Source organism: Heterodontus francisci, chromosome 13 (assembly GCF_036365525.1).
Source record: "Heterodontus francisci isolate sHetFra1 chromosome 13, sHetFra1.hap1, whole genome shotgun sequence".
Taxonomy (NCBI): domain Eukaryota; kingdom Metazoa; phylum Chordata; class Chondrichthyes; order Heterodontiformes; family Heterodontidae; genus Heterodontus; species Heterodontus francisci.
In genome coordinates this window covers 19,406,478-19,430,649 of record NC_090383.1, presented here as the reverse complement: position 1 = coordinate 19,430,649, position 24,172 = coordinate 19,406,478, and the positions used below count along the sequence as shown (strand labels likewise).

The 24,172-nt window shown below is 42.6% G+C and overlaps 1 protein-coding gene and 1 long non-coding RNA gene across 5 annotated transcripts in view; one reads left to right on the top strand and one right to left on the bottom strand.

Moving 5' to 3' along the window:
* The window catches only part of LOC137376262 (uncharacterized), a 36,291-nt gene extending 33,068 nt beyond the window's left edge, over positions 1-3,223 (top strand). Inside the window, exon 4 of the long non-coding RNA XR_010976158.1 lies at positions 2,959-3,223. This is a non-coding gene — a long non-coding RNA (uncharacterized lncRNA). The remainder of the gene's footprint in view (positions 1-2,958) is intronic.
* The window catches only part of rmnd1 (required for meiotic nuclear division 1 homolog), a 94,761-nt gene that overhangs the window by 14,740 nt on the left and 55,849 nt on the right, over positions 1-24,172 (bottom strand). For all 4 annotated transcript variants that reach the window (XM_068044456.1, XM_068044459.1, XM_068044458.1 and 1 more), the window contains 5 exons: positions 22,296-22,335; positions 11,264-11,364; positions 4,725-4,831; positions 3,021-3,085; positions 2,210-2,286 (listed from right to left, as the gene is read on the bottom strand). In XM_068044456.1, coding sequence (XP_067900557.1) covers positions 2,210-2,286; positions 3,021-3,085; positions 4,725-4,831; positions 11,264-11,364; positions 22,296-22,335 — 390 coding nt within the window. The remainder of the gene's footprint in view (positions 1-2,209; positions 2,287-3,020; positions 3,086-4,724; positions 4,832-11,263; positions 11,365-22,295; positions 22,336-24,172) is intronic.

The following is a 24,172-nucleotide window of genomic DNA, read 5'->3' as shown; positions in this document are numbered from 1 at the left end:
TGGCCCTGGGTGATGAGTTTGCACCAATCATTTCTATTTAAAAGGAAGAAAGAAAACTCAAGTTTGTGATTGCAAATAAACACACAGCTAGAGTCCTGCTATGCTTGAGGGAAAGGCTCCAAGCATTTCTTTGGTATGATTCTTTAAAAAAAAAGTATTTTAATTTACCTTTTATACCACTTCAAATTTAAATGTAAAAAAGCTGGGAGCAAATGACATTTACTGCATTATGCCCTGTGGCAAATTCAAAATGGCATGCACATTGAAGGTAAGTATTACTTATATTCACAACAACAACTATTTGTATTTATATATCACCTTTTAATGTAGTAAAATATCCCAAGGTGCTTCACACGAGCATTATAAAACAAAATATGACACCAAACCACAAAAGGAGATAGGAGATCAGATGACCAAAAGCTTGGTCAAAAAGGTAGGTTTCAAGGAGTGTCTTAAAGGAGGAAAATGAGGTGAAGAAGTGTACGGAGGATATTCCAGAACTTGTGGCTTAGGCAGCTGAAAATCAGGGATACACAAAAGGCGAGAAGTAGAGGAGCACAGATATCTTGGAGGTTTGCGGGCTGGAGAAGATTACAGAGATAAGGAGGGATGAGGCTATGGAGGGATTTGAAAACAAGGGTGAGAATTTTAAAATCAAACATTGCTTGACTGGGAGTCAATTCAGGCTGATTCCTGGGATGAAGGGGTTGACTTATCAAGAACGGCTAAACAGGTTAGGCCTTTATTCATTAGAGTTTAGAAGAATGAGGGGTGATCTTATTGAAACATATAAGATTTTAAGGGGGCTTGACAGGGTAGATGTTGAGAATATGTTTCCACTGGTGGGGGAATCTTGAACTAGGGGACATAGTTACAGAATAAGGGGTCACACATTTAAAACTGAGATGCGAAAGAATTTCTTCTCTCAGAGGGGAGTGAATGTCTGGAATTCTCCACCCCAGAGAGTTGTAGAGGCTAGATCACTGAAAGTATTTAAAAGAGAAGGTAGATAGATTTTTGAAATATCAGGGAGCCGAGGGCTATGAGGAGCACGCATGAAAGAGGAGATGAGGTATGGGGCAGATCAGCCATGATCTTATTGAATGGCGGGGCAGGATTGAGGGGCTGAATGGCCTACTGCTGCTCCTATTTCTTATGTTCTTAATGTAGGTCAGCGAGCACAGGGGCGATAGGGGAATGGGACTTGGTGTGAATTAAGACATGGGCAGCAGAGCTTTGGATGACCTCAAGTTTACAGAGAGTAGAATGTGGGAGAACAGCCAGGATTGCGTTGGAGTAGTCAAGTCTAGAGGTAACGAAGGCACGAATGAAGGTCTCAGCAGCAGATGAGCTGAGATAGGGGCACATTTGTGTGATGTTAGGGAGATGGAAATGGACAGTTCTAGTGATGGCACGGATATGAGATTGGAAGCTTATATCACGGTCAAATGTGACACCAAGATTGTGAATAGACTGGCTTAATTTCAGACTGTTGCCAGGGAGAGGGATGGAGTCGGTAGCTAGGGAACACAGTTTGGAGGGGACCAAAAAGAATGGCTTCAGTCTTACCAATATTTAATTTGAGAAAATCTTTTTTCATCCAGTACTGGATAAGCAGTCTGATAATTTAGAGACAATGGAGGAGTCGAGAGAAGTGGTGGTGAGGTAGATCTGAGTGTCGTCATAGGACGTGAAAACTAACACTGTGCTTTTGGGTGATGTCACCAATGGATAGGGGGCCACGAATAGATCTTTGGGGGACACCAGAGGTAACGGTGCGGGAGCAGGAAGAGAGGCCACTGCAGGTGATTCTCTGGCTATAATTAGATCGATAAGAATTGAACATAGAGATATTAGGGCAGACCACAAAAGCATGGCCAAAGAGGTAGCTTTTAAAGAGCATCTTAAAGGACAAAACAAAAGTGCAGAGGTTTATGAACAGCATTCTAGAACTTGGGGCCTTGGCAGCTGAAGTCACGGTTGCCAATGGTGGGGCGATTAAAATTGGGAATGCCACATGAACATGGCCACAAAATATTTCTGTGGATAAGTCAGGTTATACAATTAGCTGCAGAACATTTACTGTAGTCTTAATGACCTTTGAGTCCCTATAAAATTACTTAGAAACAAAGAATAAGAAATGGGGCACATATCCATTTACTGGCAGTACTACAGAAATAAACTAGAAGTTTTTGCTTTACATTTTTACCTCAAGGCAAACAGTTCACCAATTTTCTGCATGACTTCAGATCGTGAAAGTTTCACTTGTTTTCCTGCTTTCAGCATCTGAATAGAGTGGAGTAAAAGGCAAAATGCAAGCAGATTGAGATGGATCCTAAACCCCAGTAACATTCTGTGAAGCTTGGATGGTATAAATCTGACTGTCAGAAACAATCAAGTTTATATACAATATTTATATATATTTTAGTTTTCAGTAAGAAATATTAGTTAAAAGTTGAACTCATGCTGACTCGTGTAGTTGGATGGAACACTGTAACTGGATTTATTTGGTGTTCAGATTTCTTTTAAAATGACAGTTAGATTTAGATCTAGATCCAGAGTTAGATGACACAACCATTCAAGAATCCTATAATAACCCCAATGATCTGACTGTCTGCCGTACAACACTGAAGATGAGCCAGAGATGAACCAAACAGAATTAAATGATATCAAAGATAAAGTAATTAAAATTTTGTAAATGAGAAAAGGATGAAACAGGAGTAATTTTTAATAAATTTTAGTTAATGTCAGCAAATCAAGGTGGAAACAATGGAAGCTAACTGACTTTTCAGTTGTTAATATTTCAACCATATACAAATTTTCTCAACATTTCTAACTTCAGGTATTATCCCAATATTCAGCCTTTATATTATCGTGGCTAACACAATTATTTTAATAGAGATGGGGGCCAGATAATATCTCAATATCATTTACTGTCTATGTTTATTTTAAATTCAGGTCACAGGTTAGACATGCAGTCTGTTTATCAATCTAAAGCAGGAAAATGTTACAGTACTCACCTCAGGAATGGACTGAATGGACTCAACAAAGTTATCCAGTGACACCTCCCAGATGGCAAGTTTTACTGCAACCAAGATGAAGGTGATAAAACTTTCAAAACGGTCAAAAATGTCAGCCATTTGCAAATAAAGCTACCTTAGACGTCCTGTGGAATGCTGATGTTGAATTGGATTTTATGTCATTCTGTAACAGCATCAGCATCATGCCAGATCATGCACAATGCATTCTTTCACTGTTAAAGCAGGAAAGTGTTCCTTTAAGACTCTAAAATGGAAAGTGGTGAAACCCAATAGGAAAAATATGCTACACTTGTGGGCTAGCCACAGAAAATGACATTAAAGTTGTTACATTGTCATTGAAACTTGGCTGATTCACTACTATCTTTCAGGGAAGGGGACCTGTCATCCATGCACCCCCCACCCCACCTTCCAAGCTCTGCCCACGAGACTCCAGTCCCACACTGTGATTGACGCAACTGATTTCCCCAATGCTGGAGAAACCCTTTTACCAAATTTTTCCCTGGCATGATTTTAAGCCCCAGTCCCTGCCTGCCTACTACAATGTGACATTGTTAAGAACCCACACAGTTAGCTACATAAACACCCCTTTCCCACCGAGACTGAGGGCAGAATTTTATAGCTTAAAAGAAGGCGTGCTGCACGTGTGATATTTCGAGCGGGGCTCATTTAAATGGAGGGGGTGGAACTGGCTCCCTTTATGACATAGAGGGGGTGGCTGCTGCACCCCAGCAATGCAATCTTGTGCCACTGCGCAGGCAACGGCGCCATTTTTAAAGGGCTTCGAGCCTTTAGGAAAAAAATTAATTTTTAATGTTACATTACTGTGCTTTTTCTTTAAAAAAAAATTAAAAGAAGACCCTTTCCCAACCCCATAATGTTTTTTTTAAAAATTGGCCTGTATCACGAAAAACAACTTCATTTCCAACCTGAACTTCCCCCTCCCCAACCTCGTCACATTTGCCCTTCAACCCCTTCCACCATCCCCACAGCCAATAAAATGCGTTTTCCTGCTCCCCACCCCGCCCCCCCCCACCCAGACAATTTCACTCCTCTCCCCTCCCCACCAGTGTCTCGCCTTGGAACTCCAAATGGAGTTCCGAAGGCACGGGTCTTCTGGCCGGCAGCCGGAATATTGGCATCTGACGTTCGTCGGGACCAGGTAGGTTTACATGCATGTTTTAAAGTTAACTTTATTAAAATGAAGGGGCCGCATCGAGGCCTAGCCGCTGCCGGTAAAATACGGTGGGGCCTCCTCGGCGTTGGGAGTCGAGGCAGGTCTCTTCCAGAAGAATTTTCCGGGCTCCCCCAGCCATGACCCCTGACGTCAGAGGGCTGTTAAAATTCAGCCCTGAGTGTGAAGGGTCCAGCTACTCTATAAATAGGCTGCAATTTCTTTCGCTATATCAAAATGTCCATCAAAACACACATATAATATAAAAATGATTTTCATTTTAAACAGCAGCACAATCTTGGAGGGGAGACTATGCAAAACAGTACTTCTGAAGAAGATCGTCAATACAGATGGCGCAATGGCAATTCAATTTGAAAATGGATTGAATAATGTATATTTAGGGATATCAGTGATTGTATTAAAAAATGATTATTTTATTCACAATCATCTCCATGATATATTACGCAAAACCTATAGGATCAGAGGCTCATCCATATCTTTGTGTGTCTCACCTGATAGGGAAAGTGCATTCGAAAATGCAAACTTCTCCAAAATAGATTCATCTGGTTCCAGATCAGTATTCAACAAAATCTGTCCTCGATGCAGCTTCGAATGCCCTCTGTGGAAAATAAATAAATAAATCTGTGGTATAGATAGTAACATACTCTTGCTTATCTTGCGAACTCTTGCTGATATCGCAGCACTTGCCCAAACTGATCTTCCCACACAGCATTAAGGGACCATAAACTGACTTAAACATAAGTACTAACAATAAAATAAACCATTTTTTGTAATCTCCTTCCATTAAAATATGTATTGGATATAGAATAGGTTCTGAAACTGTTAAACGATCACATAAATGCCCCTTGATGTGAAGATTTCTCTGGAATGTACACAGTCCAATTGCTCTGTAAATGGATTTCCCATTTCTGTTAGGGATGTGTAAGGTGAGACAAGTGATATTGGAACTAGACCTTACAACAAAAAAACCTGTTTCAATGCCACTAGCAAAAGACCAAAACAAAGCCTTAGTTAATTTGCACACAATGTAAAATTTGTACCTGCTTGGGAAACAATTGAGATGTGTTTGCACTCATGCAGTCATGAGAGTTGCAACCAGTATTGTTATAGTGATCACAGCTATTGGACATAGAACATGCAGAAAATGTTCTGTTGAGACTTGTCAGTAAGAATCAAGAGACAATCCTCTTTCTGCATTATCTGGAGTAGGGAGGTTAATCCCAGAATTGTCTATAAATGAAGCCTTTTGAGCATCACCTCGTGTGAAGGCTTTAGTTGCGAGCTCTTCATAATTGTTTTTTTTTTAACAATACTGATTTTAATACTATAAAATGCAAAAGTTATATTCTTCAAAACAGCTATGTATGCTTGGTACATTATAAGATACCCATTTCAGGCCATATCTCAGTACAGTTTCTTCAATTGGGGAGAGGACATTCAGGTACTTTTGCTTTTTCTGGCTTATATTTTTCCTGCTCTGTAGCAGATGTATCAGCAACATCCAGAAGCTGGCTTGCCCAGAAATTTTATTTTTTTATTTTTTCTAAATTTCCAGCTCTGATGAGCATTTAAGTGGAACTCATTAGTTCACACTTAGTCTGCTAAACAGCAAAAATATTGTTCTGTTGGTTCCTGTGCTTTTAGAAAATCATCTATATTAATCTTCCTAAATAATCAAAATGGACAATACACAGAATGTGGAAAATCATCACTGCAAATGTAAAGGATTGCTTCTTTAATCCAAACATCCACCATGTTCCTTTGTCAGTAATATATCTAACAGTGGCACTCTCTAACCTCCAGTGATCTCTTGTGACACAAGGGGCTGAATTTTACCAGCCCCTCGACGTTGGGGGTCGTGGCGGGGGGCCCGTAAAATACTTGTTGGAGTGGTCCTCCACGACCCCCAACATCGACAAGGCCCCACCGCATTTTGCCGGCGGCAGCGAGGCCTCAGTGCAGCCCCTCTGGCACTCGGCAGCAGGGCCTTCATTTACATATTGAAATGAATGGAAATAAATTTAAATCAACTCACCTTGTCCTGCTGGCCGTCCCACACCGACATTACGGCCGCCAAATGGAAGACCCGTTCAGAGTTCCGAGGCGTGACACTGGTGGGGAGGGGGAAGCAGTGAAATCTTCAGGTCGGGAGGGGTGTAGGAGCAGGGGAAACTGCTCCGATTGGTTGCGGGGATGGTGGGAAGGGGCTGGAGGGTCAAATGTTCTGAAGGTGAGGTTTAAAGTTCTTAATTTTACAAATTGGTTTTTCAGGGGGATGGGCTATTTTATTAATTGATAATTCAGTGGGGGGTTGGAAAGGGGATTGAAAGTGTTTCCGACATTTTGATATTTCTGGGTGCCGGCACCTTTAAAATTTTTTTATTGAACTTGAAGGGCTTGAAGCCCTTTAAAAATGGCGCCGGCGCCTGAACGGTGGCATTGGATGCCATTGCTGGGTACGGAGTGGCCGCCCCCGCTACGTCATTGGGGCAGCCGCTCCATCTCCTCCATTTAAATGAGCCCCCGCGTGAAATTTTGCGGGGGTAGGCCACGGACCTCAAAGCGCGCTGCTGCGATGTGCGGCGTACTAATAAAATTCAGCCCAAGATGGAAGGTTGGGAGGATGAAGTGGGCTGACATCAGGATGAATCTTCCACTTAAGCCCATGCTTTTGACAGGGGGAGAGTTGGTGGGGGAAAGAGAGAAGGGAAGTGATTGCTGTGCAAAGTGTCTACAACTGAGACTAATAAAGGCTTTATCCTAACCTGTAAACTAGGAGGTTGCCTGTTCATTTAGGATTAAGCTAGCTTGTTTGACCATGTGAAAAAAATTAAAACTCCAGCAGCTTCTCCACCTGCTCCCCACAGAGATTCTTGCAAATGAAGGATATCTCAAACAACTTGGTCTGCAAATCCACCAGCAGCCCAGAAATGCAAATCCAAGAATGGTGACAAAGAAAGTACAAAAAGCAGCAAACCGTGGTCTGGGGTGGAAACTGCATCCTGCTGCTCTAGCAAGACAGTCGGTAGTTTATTTTTGACCCAAGGGGATGAAAGACTGCTCATGGATGGCTACGCCATCTGTATCATTGACATAATTTGTGTCACCCTGTGGTGCGAAAACTTTACCCAGTGAATTCAGCAACAGTACAGTATTTCTTCAGAAAGGTTTAACTGTTCGCATTACTTATGAGGAAGATTTGTAATATCCTGCAATGACACATGCCTAAATTTAAGCTGATATCATAAGAGTCAGGCATCGCTATAACATTCAGGATATCCTGGAACCATTCATAAATGCGGTTTGTTTTTGGCAAGATTTGAAAAAAATCAGACATGGCCTATTTATAGATCTTATGCTGTCGTCCACAGGGTAGCTGGTACAAAGAATCATAAAAATGGTCACAATGCTCAACTCAGGGAAAGTGCAGCATTAAATCACCCTCATGGAACTTTTCATATCTATATACTTAGGAAATCAAGTTTGGTACACTAACATTTTCGCTAAAATTAAAACAGTGGGCTGGATGTTCCATGGACTTTGGGACCCCAACGTTGGGACAAAATGGAGGATCAGAGCCCGCAGTTGCCAGCAGGGAGATCGACGCTGGAATCTTCCCGAAGGCAGCCTCCTACTTGGCCATCTCTGCGCTCGCCATCCTTGGTGGGCTCCCGTTGCTGCCAGCCCAGAGGGCCACAGCTCCAGAGCCTCGCAGCCCCACCAGGAGAGGAGGGCGCCGCTACTGCAGGTCAGAGAAGACGAGGGCGCCTCAACATAGAGGCACCCTCGGAGGCTTACACTTAAATAGAAAATTCAGATGGACGAAGGCGATAGGCCCCTTGGAACGGAGGTAAAACCCCTCTGGGTTGATTGTTTGGGCCATGAGTGCGGCCTTTCCTGCCGGTGGCCCTGTCATTGGGGCACTGCGCCTCCGGCTCTGATGGCACCCCAGGCTGCCGTAGTTAGGCTGCCTCCATTCAGCTGGCGGCCTCCGCATGTGGTGATGGCCTGCTTCGCCACAAGCAAAATTGAGTGGGCAGCCGATCTGCTTCTCAGGCCACTCCTGGGAAAAATCCTGGCAACGGAAATGCGTAGGGGAGCTGTCCCGACTCCCCTCTTTATTCCCAGCCCCCCTGTCTCCAAGTATGCCACCACGGGGCCAGGAAAATTCAGCACAATAATTTTACATGATCACACTGTAAACAGACTTAACCAGTAGCAGACATTAGCTCTGAAATATCATGCTTCAGAGCATAGATGAAAATAAGAGAATTAATGGACTTTCAGTACAAGGACAGTAATGGCCTCTCATTACTAATGCTGAGTCATTAACTGATATCACTGATGACTCCTAAGTGGTGCTCAGGACTGAGGATACTCAAATGGCAGGAAAAATATTTTGTTGCTGATATTGAGGACTTCAGTTTCAACTGTTTCAGAACAGTGCAATGTTAATATTGGCTGATACCAATGCTTTACTTCAGATCTTATATGCTCCAATAAATAAAGGGGAACATATATATTGTTTTCTACCAAGTTGTTATAAGTCCAAGAAATGATGACCCTCAGAAGCTTCTGAAACTTGTCTGGGGTTGTCTCACCTTGCCCAAAGCCCACTGCTCGCTGGAAGTACATGCACAGGACAATTTCACTTTCTAAAGATGATGGTGGGATTAATTTTTTTCTCAGGGCAGTTTTTGTGTGTGTGACTGGGATGCCCTCCCAATATCATCTAGCTGAGGAATATATTTCATTGTGGGCTGCCTATGTGTTTCCAGTGGTGATAGGTGCCCCACCTACTTGGAGGACAGGATTTCCCATGGACTCAGCACTCAGAGTGAACACACCTCTTAAAGTGAGGCGTCATTCATCTCTGTGTAAATCTGGACTGCTATTTGGGAGGCACTTAGGGAGCAACATGCTGCAGGCAAAACCACCTTAAGTCACGGACATAGCAGTGGCGCTGCTTGTGGAGTAGGTGTGGGCACTGTTATCCTCGGATGGCAGGAAGGTGCCCAAGCAGATGCTGCAAGAGGCTTGAAGTGACGTGACAGATAATACCATGGCCAAGGATATGGGCTCAATGCAATAAGAGCTTCAATGAGCTAACCGGACAGCAAGGCTGAGAATTATGTCTTCCTAGCTCCATTTCTCTGCGTTAATTCTGGCCACAGCACTTCCCTTCCCTGCTCCACTTGCTTCTCCACCAAATCACATGAGGACACTGTATTAATCTCATTCCAATCAGACACACATCTGTTGCTGTGACCCTCACAACAGAAACAAACAGTATTTTGCTAACTGCTTTCACATTTCACACTGAAACCACTTTCTTGCACATGGCCCCAATCCTGCTCACATCTTGTATGTTCTTTCTCTCAACATGCACACTATATGATGCTGCCTCACATATTCGCATAACTCTTTGCAACAACCACACACTAACTCATTCCCTCTGTTTCTACAGGAGAATATGACTCACAGTAACTGGAAGTGGATTAAAACCGAGGGAGGATCAGCTTCTATCCAAGCTGTCACCCAGTTGGAGGAGTAGGCCATGGAAATCACTGCACCAGGCAGATTAAGGAGCACTGGCAATGGGAAGGCTAGAGGCCACATTCAGCAAGGTGTCTGCCTATGACTTGCACCTTTTCTCTTTCCTCAAGCAATTACACGTACTCCGCTACTGCTTAGGATTTCCATGCCCTGCTGACCCTTGTTCCTCTCTCCTTTTTCTAGATCCATCTGAAGACCTGGACCCTGCAGGACATGACTGGGACGGGGCAACCCTTCTGGAATAAGCACCAGCACTTGCTCCAACCCTCCCAAGCACCAGTACAGAAATTGGCACCCTGGAGAGATAACTTGCAAGTTAGAGTACTGGGCAGATCCAGCAGTTCCACATTTGCTTAAGCAAAAGGCATTGGGGTCCTACTGACATCATAGGATACAGATTTAAATGCTTTAATGAGGCTCTCACTTGGTTGAGGAAGACACCTGGGCCCTTGTGCAGGCCCTGAGTGAAATGGCAGCAGATAGGAGTAGGTTTTACATAGAAACATAGAAAATAGAAGCAGGAGTAGGCCATTCGGCCCTTCAAGCCTGCTCCGATATTCATTATGATCATGGCTGATCATCCAACTCAGTAACCTGTTCCTGCTTTCGCCCCATACCCTTTGATCCCTTTAGACCCAAGAGCTATATCTAACTCCTTCTTGAAAACATACAATGTTTTGGCCTCAACTGCTTTCTGTGGTAGCGAATTCCACAGGCTCACCACTCTCTGGGTGAAGAAATTTCTCCTGATCTCAGTCCTGAAAGGTTTACCCTGTATCCTGAGACAATGACCCCTGGTTCTGGACTCCCCCCACCATCGAGAACATCCTTCCTGCATCTACCCTGTCAAGTACTGTTAGAATTTTATAGGTTTCTATGAAATCCCCTCTCACTCTTCTGAACTCCAGCGAAACTTAACCGACTCAATCTCTCCTCATATGTCAGTCCTGCCATCCCAGGAATCAGTCTGGTAAACCTTTGCTGCACTCCCCCTATAGCAAGAATGTCCTTCCTCAGATAAGGAGACCAAAACTGGACACAATATTCCAGGTGTGGCCTCACCAAGGCCCTGCATAATTGCAGCAAGACATCCCTGCGCCTGTACTCGAATCCTCTCGCTATGAAGGCCAACATACCATTTGCTTTTAAGTACAGCCCCATGATTTTCAGGACACCAGTGCCCCGTTCTCCATTTTCACATTTTTAACTCACACCCCCAACCTCTCACATGTCGTGGGTTGGTTGGGGGGTGCTGGGGGGGTGGTTGCTGGCAGGGGAGAAGGGTTAATATCGAGGCCAGGTTATCTGAACTCTAATGTTCTAGTTATATCTAGATTAATTTACACATTGACTAAATGATACTCAGCAACTCATAAAAGTTGTTTTACACAATAAGCATTTCTTTTCCAGGTTTTTGGGCTTTCACCATACATTGAAAACATTCTGAACAAGTAAAATAATAGACTGTCCTTACTCTGAAATCCGATAGTTAACTTCCTCATTTTCCCAATGAACTAAAGCAACTTCATATGGCTGGATCTCATGTGGCTCCAAGATTTGCATTATGCGTTTCACCTAAAGGCAGAGGATGGGGGACCATTATAAATGAAGGACTAGAAAAATAGTTCATGTTTACTTTCATAAGTACCTTTAACAAAAATGCAACAACTTACAAAAAATATTAGAAACACAATGAAATACAAACTCTAATGATTTCAATCTGCATCGCATACTGGAGTCGAGATTCTTTTTCATCAGCTTACTTTTAGCTGTTCTCCCTTCGCCAGCTACAGGAGAAATGCTGTGAACAACAGATGCCCCTCTACATTGCTTTCATTGATCTCACCAAAGCCTTTGACCTCGTCAGCAGACGTGGTCTCTTCAGACTACTAGAAAAGATTGGATGCCCACCAAAGCTACTGAGTATCATCACCTCATTCCATGACAATATGAAAGGCACAATTCAGCATAGTGGCACCTCATCAGACTACTTTCCAATCCTGAGTGGCGTGAAACAGGGCTGTGTTCTCGCACCTACACTGTTTGGGATCTTCTTCTCCCTGCTGCTCTCACAAGCATTCAAGTTCTCAGAAGAAGGAATTTTCCTCCACACAAGATCAGATGGCAGGTTGTTCAACCTTGCCCGTCTAAGAGCGAAGACCAAAGTACGGAAGGTCCTCATCAGGGAACTCCTCTTTGCTGACGATGCTGTATTAACATCCCACACTGAAGAGTGTCTGCAGAGACTCATCGACAGGTTTGCGGCTGCCTGCAATTAATTTGGCCTAACCATCAACCTCAAGAAAACGAACATCATGGGACAGGACATCAGAATTGCCCCATCTATCAATATCGGCGACCACACTCTGGAAGTGGTTCAAGAGTTCACCTACCTAGGCTCAACTATCACCAGTAACCTGTCTCTCGATGCAGAATTAAACAAGCGCATGGGAAAGGCTTCCTCTGCTATGTGCAGGCTGGCCAAGAGAGTGTGGGAAAATGGCGCACTGACACAAAACACAAAAGTCCGAGTGTATCAAGCCTGTGTCCTCAGTACCTTGCTCTATGGCAGCGAGGCCTGGACAACATACGTCAGCCAAGAGCAATGTCTCAATTCATTCCATCTTCGCTGCCTCCATAAAATCCTTGGCATCAGGTGGCAGGACCGTATCTCCAACACAGAAGTCCTCGAGGCGGCCAACATCCCCAGCATATACACCCTACTAAGCCAGCGGCGCCCGAGATGGCTTGGCCATGTGAGCCGCATGGAAGATGGCAGGATCCCCAAGGACACATTGTACAGCGAGCTCGTCACTGGTACCAGACCCACCAGCCGTCCATGGCTCCGCTTTAAAGACGTCTGCTAACGCGACATGAAGTCCTGTGATATTGATCACAAGTCGTGGGAGTCAGTTGCCAGCGATCGCCAGAGCTGGCAGGCAACCATAAAGGCGGGGCTAAAGCGTGGCGAGTCGAAGAGACTTAGCAGTTGGCAGGAAAAAAAGGACAGAAGCGCAAGGAGAGAGCCAACTGTGTAACAGCCCCAACAACCAATTTTATCTGCAGTACTTGTGGAAGAGTCTGTCACTCTAGAATTGGCCTTTATAGCCACTCCAGGCACTGCTGCACAAACCACTGACCACCTCCAGGCGCTTACTCTCGAGACAAGGAGGCCAAAGAAGACAACTTTTAGCTGATACTAATCCAATGGTTTACTGTCCCCATTAAAATTATGCAATCAGAAAGTCTAAGCTTGTTTAGAGTTATAATGTTAAAAATGCATTGCATCAACTCTTTGTCACTCAATTAATAAATGAGTTCTGTTACGATGGTGCTTCTATATTTTTTGTTACATTTTTTTGATGACTCGTATCTTAGAATTATGTACTTTGTTTTATTCGGGGAAACTGAAAAGGATTCCATGGATGTTTTTTTCACTGAGGTCATCAGAAGGTATTTAGTACTTGATTTGTAAACAACCCTTACTGGAAGTCACCTGTCTTCAGATAAATACCCAGCAGGGGCTTTTTGACTTGGAGAAGATGTTTACAGAGAAGTGACAGGTCAGGATTTACAGAGGTCAGTTGACTCTTGAGATATTATTTTTGGTTTCGCTTTGGACAGTGTGTTGGAGCGTGAACTGTTTTGAAGGCAGTTGGAGAAACCAGCCAAGAGAGCAATCACCATCAGCCCCCTCTTCCATCTCTTTGAGAACTTCCTGAGAATCAAGTGTAAGAAATAGAGAAACTGATGATGCATTTCTCCTGAAAAGTCTGCCAGAAACCCCTGATGCCACATTTCATCTGGAAAACCAGCCAAACTGATCTTCAACGTTGCCCGAAAGAACTGTTCTAGAAAGATCCCAGTGACTGCTGTCTACACATATTTGGGACACCAAACCAAAAAAGGGTCAACCGACATCTTTCCATATCTTCTCTTTTTTCTTCAAGAATTAGCAAGTATTTGGCCAAAGTATCCTTTTTCGTCTTTTATTTGTAACAGAGCTCCAAAACGAAAATCTCTATTTTTTCCAGTTAACCGATGTGTATGTGTGTGTGAGAGAGTGAGAGAGTGTGAGAGTGAGAGAGAGATACTGATGATTTTGTTGTTTATGAAAGAAACCTGGTTGGTGTATTTTTATTCTGGGATAAAAATGGTCTATGATTGACTGCTTCGTTAACTGGGTAAACATTTAAATACATGTTGTGAACTGTGGAGAAGTGGAACTAAAAAAACTGCGTACTCCTCCGGCCTTGGTCATAACATATAATTGGGGGCTCTGTGCGGGATAACCCAACGCCAATGATGTACCATTGTAAATAGGGCAATAATAATTGAAAAGAGGAAAAGTAAAAAAAAAGGTTTCTTGTGCATTAGAATAAAGCTTACACTCCCGGAATGTGTGTGTAAGTTACTATGACCTTTCTGGGGAAGGAGGATGTATCCCTGAGTGATTTGAGAAACTTAACCGAGGCTAAGCTAAAAGATTTGGCAGAATTGTTGGTGTTAGAGTTAAAACCAGGAGCTAAGAAAGCAAACATAATTGCAGTATAGCACAGAATTTGGAATTAGAAGGCAAACCACATGGGAGTACAGTTGAATTAGCTAAGTTTCAGTTGCAGGTGAGGCAGCTTGAAATTAAGAAAAAAAAAATAGAATTGGAAAAACTTAAGCTTGAATTTCAAAGAAAAGTGAAAGAGAAGGAAGGGAATTCGAATTAAAAAAGAGGGAACTAAGATGAAGTGGGGGGGTTGTCTTGGCTCCAGTGAAAACTGGTGAGGAAAGATCTGACTTCAGCCCAGGACCCAATGGAGAGCTGTTTAAATTTGTACAAGTCCTCCTGAAACTTGAAAAGTGCCTCTACGTCCCTTTTCTCATTTATTTTTAAAAGATAGCCAGACAGATGAAGTGGCCGAAGGAAAGCTGAACACAGCTTATGCAAAGCATGTTGATGGGCAGAGCTCATGAAGTTTATACCATGCTTTCTGAGGAGGCTTCTGCAGATTATGAGATGGCAAAAAAGACTATTCTCACTGCTTATGAGTTGGTCTCTGAAGCTTACTGGCAGAAATTTCGGAACCTCCGGAGACAGCATGGGCAGACTTTGAATTTCAGAGGGTAAAGCAAATTAATTTTGATCATTGGACGCGGGCACTAAAAGTAGAGGCCATGTATGAGAACCTTTGGGAAATAATTCTCCTGGAAGAATTTAAAAATTCACTCCCTCCGTTAGTGAGAACCCATGTAGAGAACCAGAAAGTTTTAACAGCCAGACAGGCAGCAGAACTTGCTGATGATTTTGAGCTTGTTCACAAGTCCAAATTCTTTGTTTGCCACCCCCACAAACCTGAGAAGGATAGAAGATGGGATGGTGAAAGGAAGGCAAGTAGCCAGGAACAAGAAGGGACAGTCGGAATCACTTCCTCAGGCCAGAATGGAAGATGCTGAGGGTGGAAGTGAGGTCCGCAAGCCTAAGTGTTACCACTGACACAAGGTGGGAAAACCTTCGTGCAGAATGCTGGAAGCTGTGGGGTAAACCCATGGGACTTATTGGGGTACACAAAGTCAATGCAGAGATAAAGCCCTTACCCAAGAGTATGACAGATCAGACTGTAGCTCTGACTGCAGCTGTAAGGCCGTACAAAAACTGCTGTGAGTGAGGGGGAGGTGGACAAGATATCGGAGAGTTATAGGGAATTCTTGTCAAAAGGAAAAGTAACTCCTTACCCCTTAAATGAGGCAGATAAACCTATAGTTATACTTAGGGATACAAGAGCCACCCAAACTCTTTTGCTGGGGAAAGGCATAACTTTTCCACCAGAGAGAGCTCTGAATGCCAAGGTTTCAGTGAATGGTATCGGTGGGGAGTATGTCCCTGTATTTTTGTATCTGGTGCACCTAGATTACGACCTAATGTCTGGAACGGTAACTGTAGGAGTTGTCCATAGTTTGCCTGTAGATGTAGCTAACCTACTCTGGGGAATGATTTGGTCGGAGTGAAGGTAGTAGCTTCTCCAGTAGTCATGGAAAGACCAAGTGAAGGCAAAGACAGAACAGTTGCAGGAAAAGTTCCAGTAATTTTTCCTTCAGGTTTAGTGACTCGAGCCATGGCTAAACAAGTTCCATTGTCAGAGGTAAAATTGGCACTAGAACAAAGGAAAGAACAAAGAAAATTACAGCACAGGAACAGGCCCTTCGGCCCTCCAAGCCTGCACCGATCCAGATCCTCTATCTAAACATGTCGCCTATTTTCTAAGGGTCTGTATCTCTTTGCTTCCTGCCCATTCATGTAACTGTCTAGATACATCTTAAAAGACGCTATCGTGCCCGCGTCTACCGCCTCCGCTGGCAACGCGTTCCAGGCACCCACCACCCTCTGCGTAAAGAACTTTCCACACATATCCCCCCTAAACTTTACCCCTCTCACTTTGAACTCGTGACCCCTAGTAATTGAATCCCCCACTCTGGGAAAAAGCTTCTTGCTATCCACCCTGTCTATACCTCTCATGATTTTGTACACCTAAATCAGGTCCCCCCTCAACCTCCGTCTTTCTAATGAAAATAATCCTAATCTACTCAACCTCTCTTCATAGCTAGCGCCCTCCATACCAGGCAACATCCTGGTGAACCTCCTCTGCACCCTCTCCAAAGCATCTACATCCTTTTGGTAATGTGGCGACCAGAACTGCACGCAGTATTCCAAATGTGGCCGAACCAAAGTCTTATACAACTGTAACATGACCTGCCAACTCTTGTACTCAATACCCCGTCCGATGAAGGAAAGCATGCCGTATGCCTTCTTGACCACTCTATTGACCTGCGTTGCCACCTTCAGGGAACAATGGACCTGAACACCCAAATCTCTCTGTACATCAATTTTCCCCAGGACTTTTCCATTTACTGTATAGTTCACTCTTGAATTGGATCTTCCAAAATGCATCACCTCGCATTTGCCCTGATTGAACTCCATCTGCCATTTCTCTGCCCAACTCTCCAATCTATTTATATTCTGCTGTATTCTGACAGTCCCCTTCACTATCTGCTACTCCACCAATCTTAGTGTCGTCTGCAAACTTGCTAATCAGACCACTTATACTTTCCTCCAAATCATTTATGTATATCACAAACAACAGTGGTCCCAGCACGGATCCTTGTGGAACACCACTGGTCACACGTCTCCATTTTGAGAAACTCCCTTCCACTGCTACTCTCTGTCTCCTGTTGCCCAGCCAGTTCTTTATCCATCTAGCTAGTACACCCTGGACCCCTTGCTACTTCACTTTCTCCATCAGCCTACCACGGGGAACCTTATCAAACGCCTTACTGAAGTCCATGTATATGACATCTACAGCCCTTCCCTCATCAATCAATTTTGTCACTTCCTCAAAGAATTCTATTAAGTTGGTAAGACATGACCTTCCCTGCACAAAACCATGTTGCCTATCACTGATAAGCCCATTTTCTTCCAAATGGGAATAGATCCTATCCCTCAGTATCTTCTCCAGCAGCTTCCCTACCACTGACGTCAGGCTCACCGGTCTATAATTACCTGGATTTTCCCTGCTACCCTTCTTAAACAAGGGGACAACATTAGCAATTCTCCAGTCCTCCGGGACCTCACTACAGTCAGATAGTCGGATATCTGAAACTTTCTTTGGGGATTTGGATAATCCGAAAGAAATGTTCAATAAATCTTCTCTGATCAAGGCTCAGCAAGCTGATCCAGAGTTAAATAAAGTGGCACAATCGGCTCTAACTTAAGCTGAGGCAAAGGGAGTTCCAGCAGGCTACTATATTAAAAATGGGATTCTGATGAGGAAGTGGAGACCTCTTCACAGATCTGCGGATGAAGAATGGACAGTTGTTCACCAGACAGCGGTACCGCCCAAGTATTAAGGATAGCGCATGAAATTCCTATAGCGGGACATGTGGGGATCCGGAAGACCCAATCAAATATAAATTGACATTTTTACTGGCTAGGTCTTTCCAAAGACATAGTGCAGTTTTGTAAAACATTCCATACATGCCAGATTATGGGAAAACCGCAACCTGCCATAAAACCGACACCTCTAATTCCCAAACCAGTTTTTGGGGAATCATTTAGCAGGGTGTTGGGAGGACTGTGTAGGACCTTTACCAAAAACAAAAGCGGGACACCAATATATACTCACTATCATGGATATGACTATTCGGTTCCCAGAGGCCATTCCCTTGAGAACAATTTCTGCTAAGGTTGTGGTAGAGAAGTTAACCCAGTTCTTCACCAGATATGGATTACCGATTGAGATTTAGTCAGGTCAAGGTTCCAATTTTATGTCTAAAATTTTTCAGGAAGTTATGGGTAATTTGGGTATAACACAGTTAAAGTCTTCAGCATACCACCCATAGACACATGGGGCTTTAGAAAGGTACCATCAGACTCTCAAAACAATGATCAGGCCATACTGTCCTGACTATCCCCATGATTGGGATAAAAGGCTAGAATTTCTTTTGTTTAGTCTACCGGTTTTAGTCCTTTTGAATAAGTTTATGGAAATGAGATAAGAGGTCCTCTAAACTAATTAAAGGAAGGTTTTTAGAACAGAGGGATGAATTTTCTGCGTTAGATTATGTATCCGTGTTCTGGGAACGGCTCATGAGAGCCTGCAAAGTGGCTAAGGAAACCTTTAAAGCTTTCCAAACAACCATGGGTAGACAATCATGCCAAGACCCGAGCATTTCAACCAGGGAATGAGATGTTAGCATTACTGCCTTTATAGGGTGAACCACTGAAAGCACAGTTCAGCGATCCATATAAAGTGGTCAAAAGAATTGGTAAAATAAATTATTTGAATGACACCCCAGATCGCCTGAAAAAGAATCGGCTGTGTCATATCAATATACTGAAACAATATCATTGCCAGGAGGAGGATATGCAAGCATATATATGTCAGGTAGTAGGGACAGTGAAGGATGAAAGGAATAGAAAGGATGAGGCAGCAGGAGGCCTAGACAATTCTCAAACTGAAACTCCTACTACTGAATTGTTAGGGAGATTGGACACTACGCTTTCATATTTAGATGAAGAACAAGAAAACCTAACAAGGCTACTCACAGCATTTAAAGGACTCTGTTGGGACAAGCCAGAACGTACAACCTTAGCCATACATGATATCGATATAGGGGAATCCTTTCCTATAAAACAGCATCCTTATCGCTTAAGGTCAGAGAAACAGGCCCAGGTAAAAGCAGAAATCCAACACATGCTGGAAAACCACCTAAATGAACCTAATCAAAGCAGCTGGAGTTCCCCAGTGGTGGTAGTGTCTAAACCGGATGGTTCAACTAGATTCTGCATAGACTATAGAAAAATTAAAAGCAAAATACTGCAGATGCTGGAAATCTGAAATAAAACAAGAAATGCTGGAGGTACTCAGCAGGTCTGGCAGCATCTGTGGAAAGAAGCAGAGTTAACGTTTCGTGACCCGAAACGTTAACGCTGCTTCTTTTCACAGATGCTGCCAGACCTGCTGAATACCTCCAGCATTTCTTGTTTTTATTATAGAAAAATTAATGCAGTAACAAAGACACTTTCCTACCCAATACCTCACTTGGAAGACTGTATTGACAGAGTGGGCAGTGCCACGTTTCTTACAAAAATAGTTTTGTTAAAGGGATACTGGCAGGTTCCTTTAACACCTGAGGAAAGAAATATCAGCCTTTGTCACATCAGACTGTCTTTTCCAATGCCGAGTGATGCCATTCGGGCTAAAAAATGCCTCAGCCACTTTTCAGAGACGAATAAACCACGTGGTAGCCAGTGTTCCTAACTGTGTGGTTTATCTGGATGATGTGCAGGTATACAGTGACACTTGGAAGGAGCACTTGGAGCAACTAGAAGCTCTTTTCAGAAAATTACAATTGGCTTATTTAGTGATAAACCTTGCCAATGTGAATTTGCAAAAGCCAGAGTAACCTACCTAGGGCAAGGACAAGTGTTGCCAAGAACAGCAAAAGTACAAGCATTGGGGGAGTTCCCCATCTTTAGGACTAAGCAAGAAATCATGAGGTTCTTGGGGATATGGGGTTACTACTGCAAGTTTATACCAAATTTTAGCACTGCTTCACTGACAGATTTGCTTCAAAAATAAAAAACCACGGTAGTGTGGTCAGGGGAGTGCCAAGGATCTTTTGAGAGGCTGAGAGCTATTTTGATTAATGAACCAGTGTCGGCTCCTCTAGATTTCACTAAGCCCTTCAAGGTTGCAATTGATGCTAGTGACCTGGGGGTCAATGCAGTCCTGTTACAAGACAATGAATCAGGCATAGAAAAGGCCAGTGGGATACTTTTCCAAAAAGCTAAAATCGACACAAAAAATGATATTCAATAGCAGAAAAAGAAACCCTAGGCTTATTACTAGCTCTTAGGCATTTTGAGGTCTATGTCCGCCACAACTACAGAGACACACTGGTATATTACTGATCATAACCCCCTAGCCTTTGTGGAAAAATTCAAAAACCAAATGCCAAAATATTCCAATGGAGTTTACTATTGCAACATTATCACTTAAAGATTATCCACACTGCGGGAAAAGGATAATGTAATTGCGGATCCTTTGTCTAGGATTTAACTTTGTTTTGAGTGAAAAGATGGTACAAGGCAGAACTGTATTAGCTACAGGTAAAGAATGAATGAGTATGAGTGTGAAAATACGTTTTAAAATATTTTTCATCTTCTGTTTGTTTTCCCACTCTTTGTAATGAAATTCATTTGAAAATGGCTCTTCATTCCACCAAGGATGGAGGTGTTACAATGGTGCTTCGATATTTTTTCTTCAAGTTCTTTTTGACGACTCATGTATTTTAGTATTTGGGAAAACTGAAAAGGATTCCATGGATTTTTTTTTCCACTGAGGTCATCAACATTTTGGACTAGGTTTGTAAACAACCCTTACTGGAAGTCACCTGTCTACAGATAAATACCCAGCAGAGGCTTTGTGACTTGGAGAAGATGTTTAGAGAGAGGTGACGGGTCAGGATTTATAGGGGTCAGGAATCTTGACACTCGAGGTATTATTTTTGGTTTCACTTTGGACAGTGTGTTGGAGTGTGAACTGTTTTGAAGGCAGTTGGAGAAAACCAGCTAAGCGAGCAGTCACCATCAGCACCTTCTTCCATCTCTGAGAATCAAGTGCAAGAAACAGAAACTGATGCTGCATTTCTCCTGAAAAGTCTGCCAGAAACCCCTGATGCCGCATTTTGCCTGGAAAAGCTGCTTCAACATCACCTGAAAGAACTGTTCTGGAAAGAACCCAGTGACAGCCGTCTATGCGTATTTGGGACGAAAACCAAAAAAGGGACAACTGACATCTTTCCATATCTTCTCTTTTTCTCTTCAAGAATTAGCAAGTATTTGGCCACAGTATTCTTTTTTGTCTTTTTTTTGTAACAGAGTTCTAAAAAGAAAATCTCTATTTTTTACTGTTAACTGGTGTGTGTGTGTGAGGGGCTAAGGTAAAAGGGAACTTTCATATTTCAATCTGTGTGTTAATGCTTTGCTTCATTACTGGTTGTGTATTGTTTTGTAATAAACTGATAATTTTGTTGTTTATTAAAGAAACCTGTTGGTGTATTTTTATTCTGGGATAAAAAGAGAGTCTATGATTGACCGTATTGGTAACTGGGTAAACATTTAAATATATATTGTGACATGTGGAGAAGTGGAACCAGAAAAACAGTGCACTCCTCCTGCCTCAGTCATAACAGTTCATCTCTACCTCTATACCCTTACCTGGTGCACAGGTCAAGGGCAGTTTTAACATTGCAATGTTTTGAAAATATTTAGTTAAACCTCTAGGATTAGTTTTATTTACTTGAAAGCCTTTTATTTATGATGAGGCAATTTTTGGTGAAATTAGATGCGTATAATTAAAAACTTTGTAAATAAATTAACTTCCACTGCAGTATTAATGCAAGAACATCCACGTTTTTATTTATTTATTTAGCGATACAGCACTGAAGCAGGCCCTTCGGCCCACCAAGTCTGTGCCGACCATCAACCACCCATTTATACTAATCCCATATTCCTACCACATCCCCACCTTCCCTACATATTTTTTTATTTATTTAAAATTTTGAATGGGGAATACAGAATAATGCTGACAGCAAGTGACAAGAAGCTGTTACTGATGACTGGTGTGTATTAAATGGATTCACTGCGTGATACTAGTGATCAGCAAGTCCCCAGGCTTTGTAGGATGATGTGATAAAAATAGGCAGTTAGTCTTAGTTCTGATTCTACCAGTCAGATACCCCAGTAGACAGGATACTTCATAGAATGTGGCTGGATGAGTTGTCAGAATGAGGAGCATATGCCACCAGTGGGAAGCAGGTCCCATAGGCTGACATGAAGAAGAATATTTCATAGCAACACACAGTTAAAAATGGGGGTGGGGGTAAATGCGCAGTTACAAGGGGGCAGGAAAACTAAACTATACCCTGCTTACATGCAGCATGATTCAACTTACCGCTTTATCTTCCACATTCCAAAAGACAACAGAGCCCTCCCTGTGTGTGCAAGAAATAAAGATTGTTAGTGTTGCAGAAGGTCATGGAGCGACCATCTGCTATCTTTTAACAGCCAGATAATAGATTGGATGGAATATAATTTCGCTGCCTTAGGAACCTTATGACTGAATCATATATATAAAATGTAAAAAGCTAATTTTTTTCTTCAAATTAACAGCTATTGATACATTTAGTACCACAAATGATACGTTTACGACCAAATGGTGGCGTTGATGAAATAAGTTACGTTAGCGAACTACAATATTCTTCATGAAACCACTTCTTGCATTAAAAAAAATCCCATACTTTCTTCCTTCCCAAGACAATGAATCCCAGTCTTGAAAATTTCAACTGACCCCAGTATCCACAGACATTTGTGGAAGAGAGCTCCAGATTCCTACTACCCTGTGTATGAGAAAGTGCTTCCCGATTTCACTCCTGAATGGCTTTGTTCTAATTTTAAGATTATGACCTCTTGTTCTGGATTCCTTCTCTAGAGGAAATAGTTTCTCTATATCTACTCTATCAAATCCCTTAATCATTTTAAATACCACAATTAGATTACCCCTTGCCCCTCAAACATTTAAACTGAAGGGAATACAAGCCTGGTTTATGTTATCTGTCCTCACAAGTTCATCCTTTTAATCCAATGTTGAATGCAGCCTTTCCAAAGCCAATATATCTTTCCAGAGATTTGGTGCACACAGTACACCACATGAGGTTTGACCAAGGCCCCGTATTACTAAAGAATTACTTCCACACTTTTGAATTTTAATCCTCTTGAGATTTGGAGATTTTCCAAAATCCCTTAGTTTCTAGAATAGTTCCCGTGGATTAGAAGCTAACAAATGTAACACCACTATCCAAGAAAGGAAGGAGAGAGAAAACAGGGAACCACTAGATTGGGCCCAAGGATGACAGGCTGAGTAAATTGGGTCTATATTCTCTGGGGTTTAGAAAAAGGAGATGTGATCTCATTGAAACATATGAGATCCTGAAAGGGCTTGCCAGGATAAACACAGAAATTGTTTCCCCTGTCTGGGGAATCTGGAACACCAGGGGACAGTCTCAGGATAAGGAGCTGATCATTTAGGACTGAGATGAGTAGATATTTCTTCATTCAAAGGGTTTTGAATCTTTGGAATTCTCTACCCCAGAGGGTTGCGGAATCTGCATCTTTGAATATATTTAAGGAGGAGATAGACAGATGTTTGGTCACTGAGGGAATCAAAGGATATGGGGAGTGGGCAAGAAAGTGGAGTTGAAGCTGAAGATTAGTCTTGATCATACTGAATGGCGGAGCAGGCTCGACAGGCTGTATAGTTTAGTTTAGTTTAGAGATACAACACTGAAACAGGCCCTTCGGCCCACCGAGTCTGTGCCGACCATCAACCACCCATTTATACTAATCCTACACTAATCCCATATTCCTACCACATCCCCACCTGTCCCTATATTTCCCTACCACCTGCCTATACTAGGGGCAATTTATAATGGCCAATTTACCTATGTTTAATGTTTAATTATGTTCAAAAAAGCCCAATTCATGTTACCTTAGGCTCTAAAGAACGGATTTTAACCTTATCCACCTAGGTGGAATGGGGAGGCTTCAGATGGGCAACCATCAGATGGGCAACCATTTTACACTCCACTTGATTTTACACTTCACTACAGTCAATGAAGCATAATATTGGATGGGGCGTAAGAAGGGTATTTGACCTAAATGCACCCTGTTCCTACAGGGTGGTTAAGATTAAAATCAGGGAGCTTAAATGCCCAACATATAAAAACACTGATCTTGAAATTTATCAAGTGATCGACACAAGGAGTTCCATTT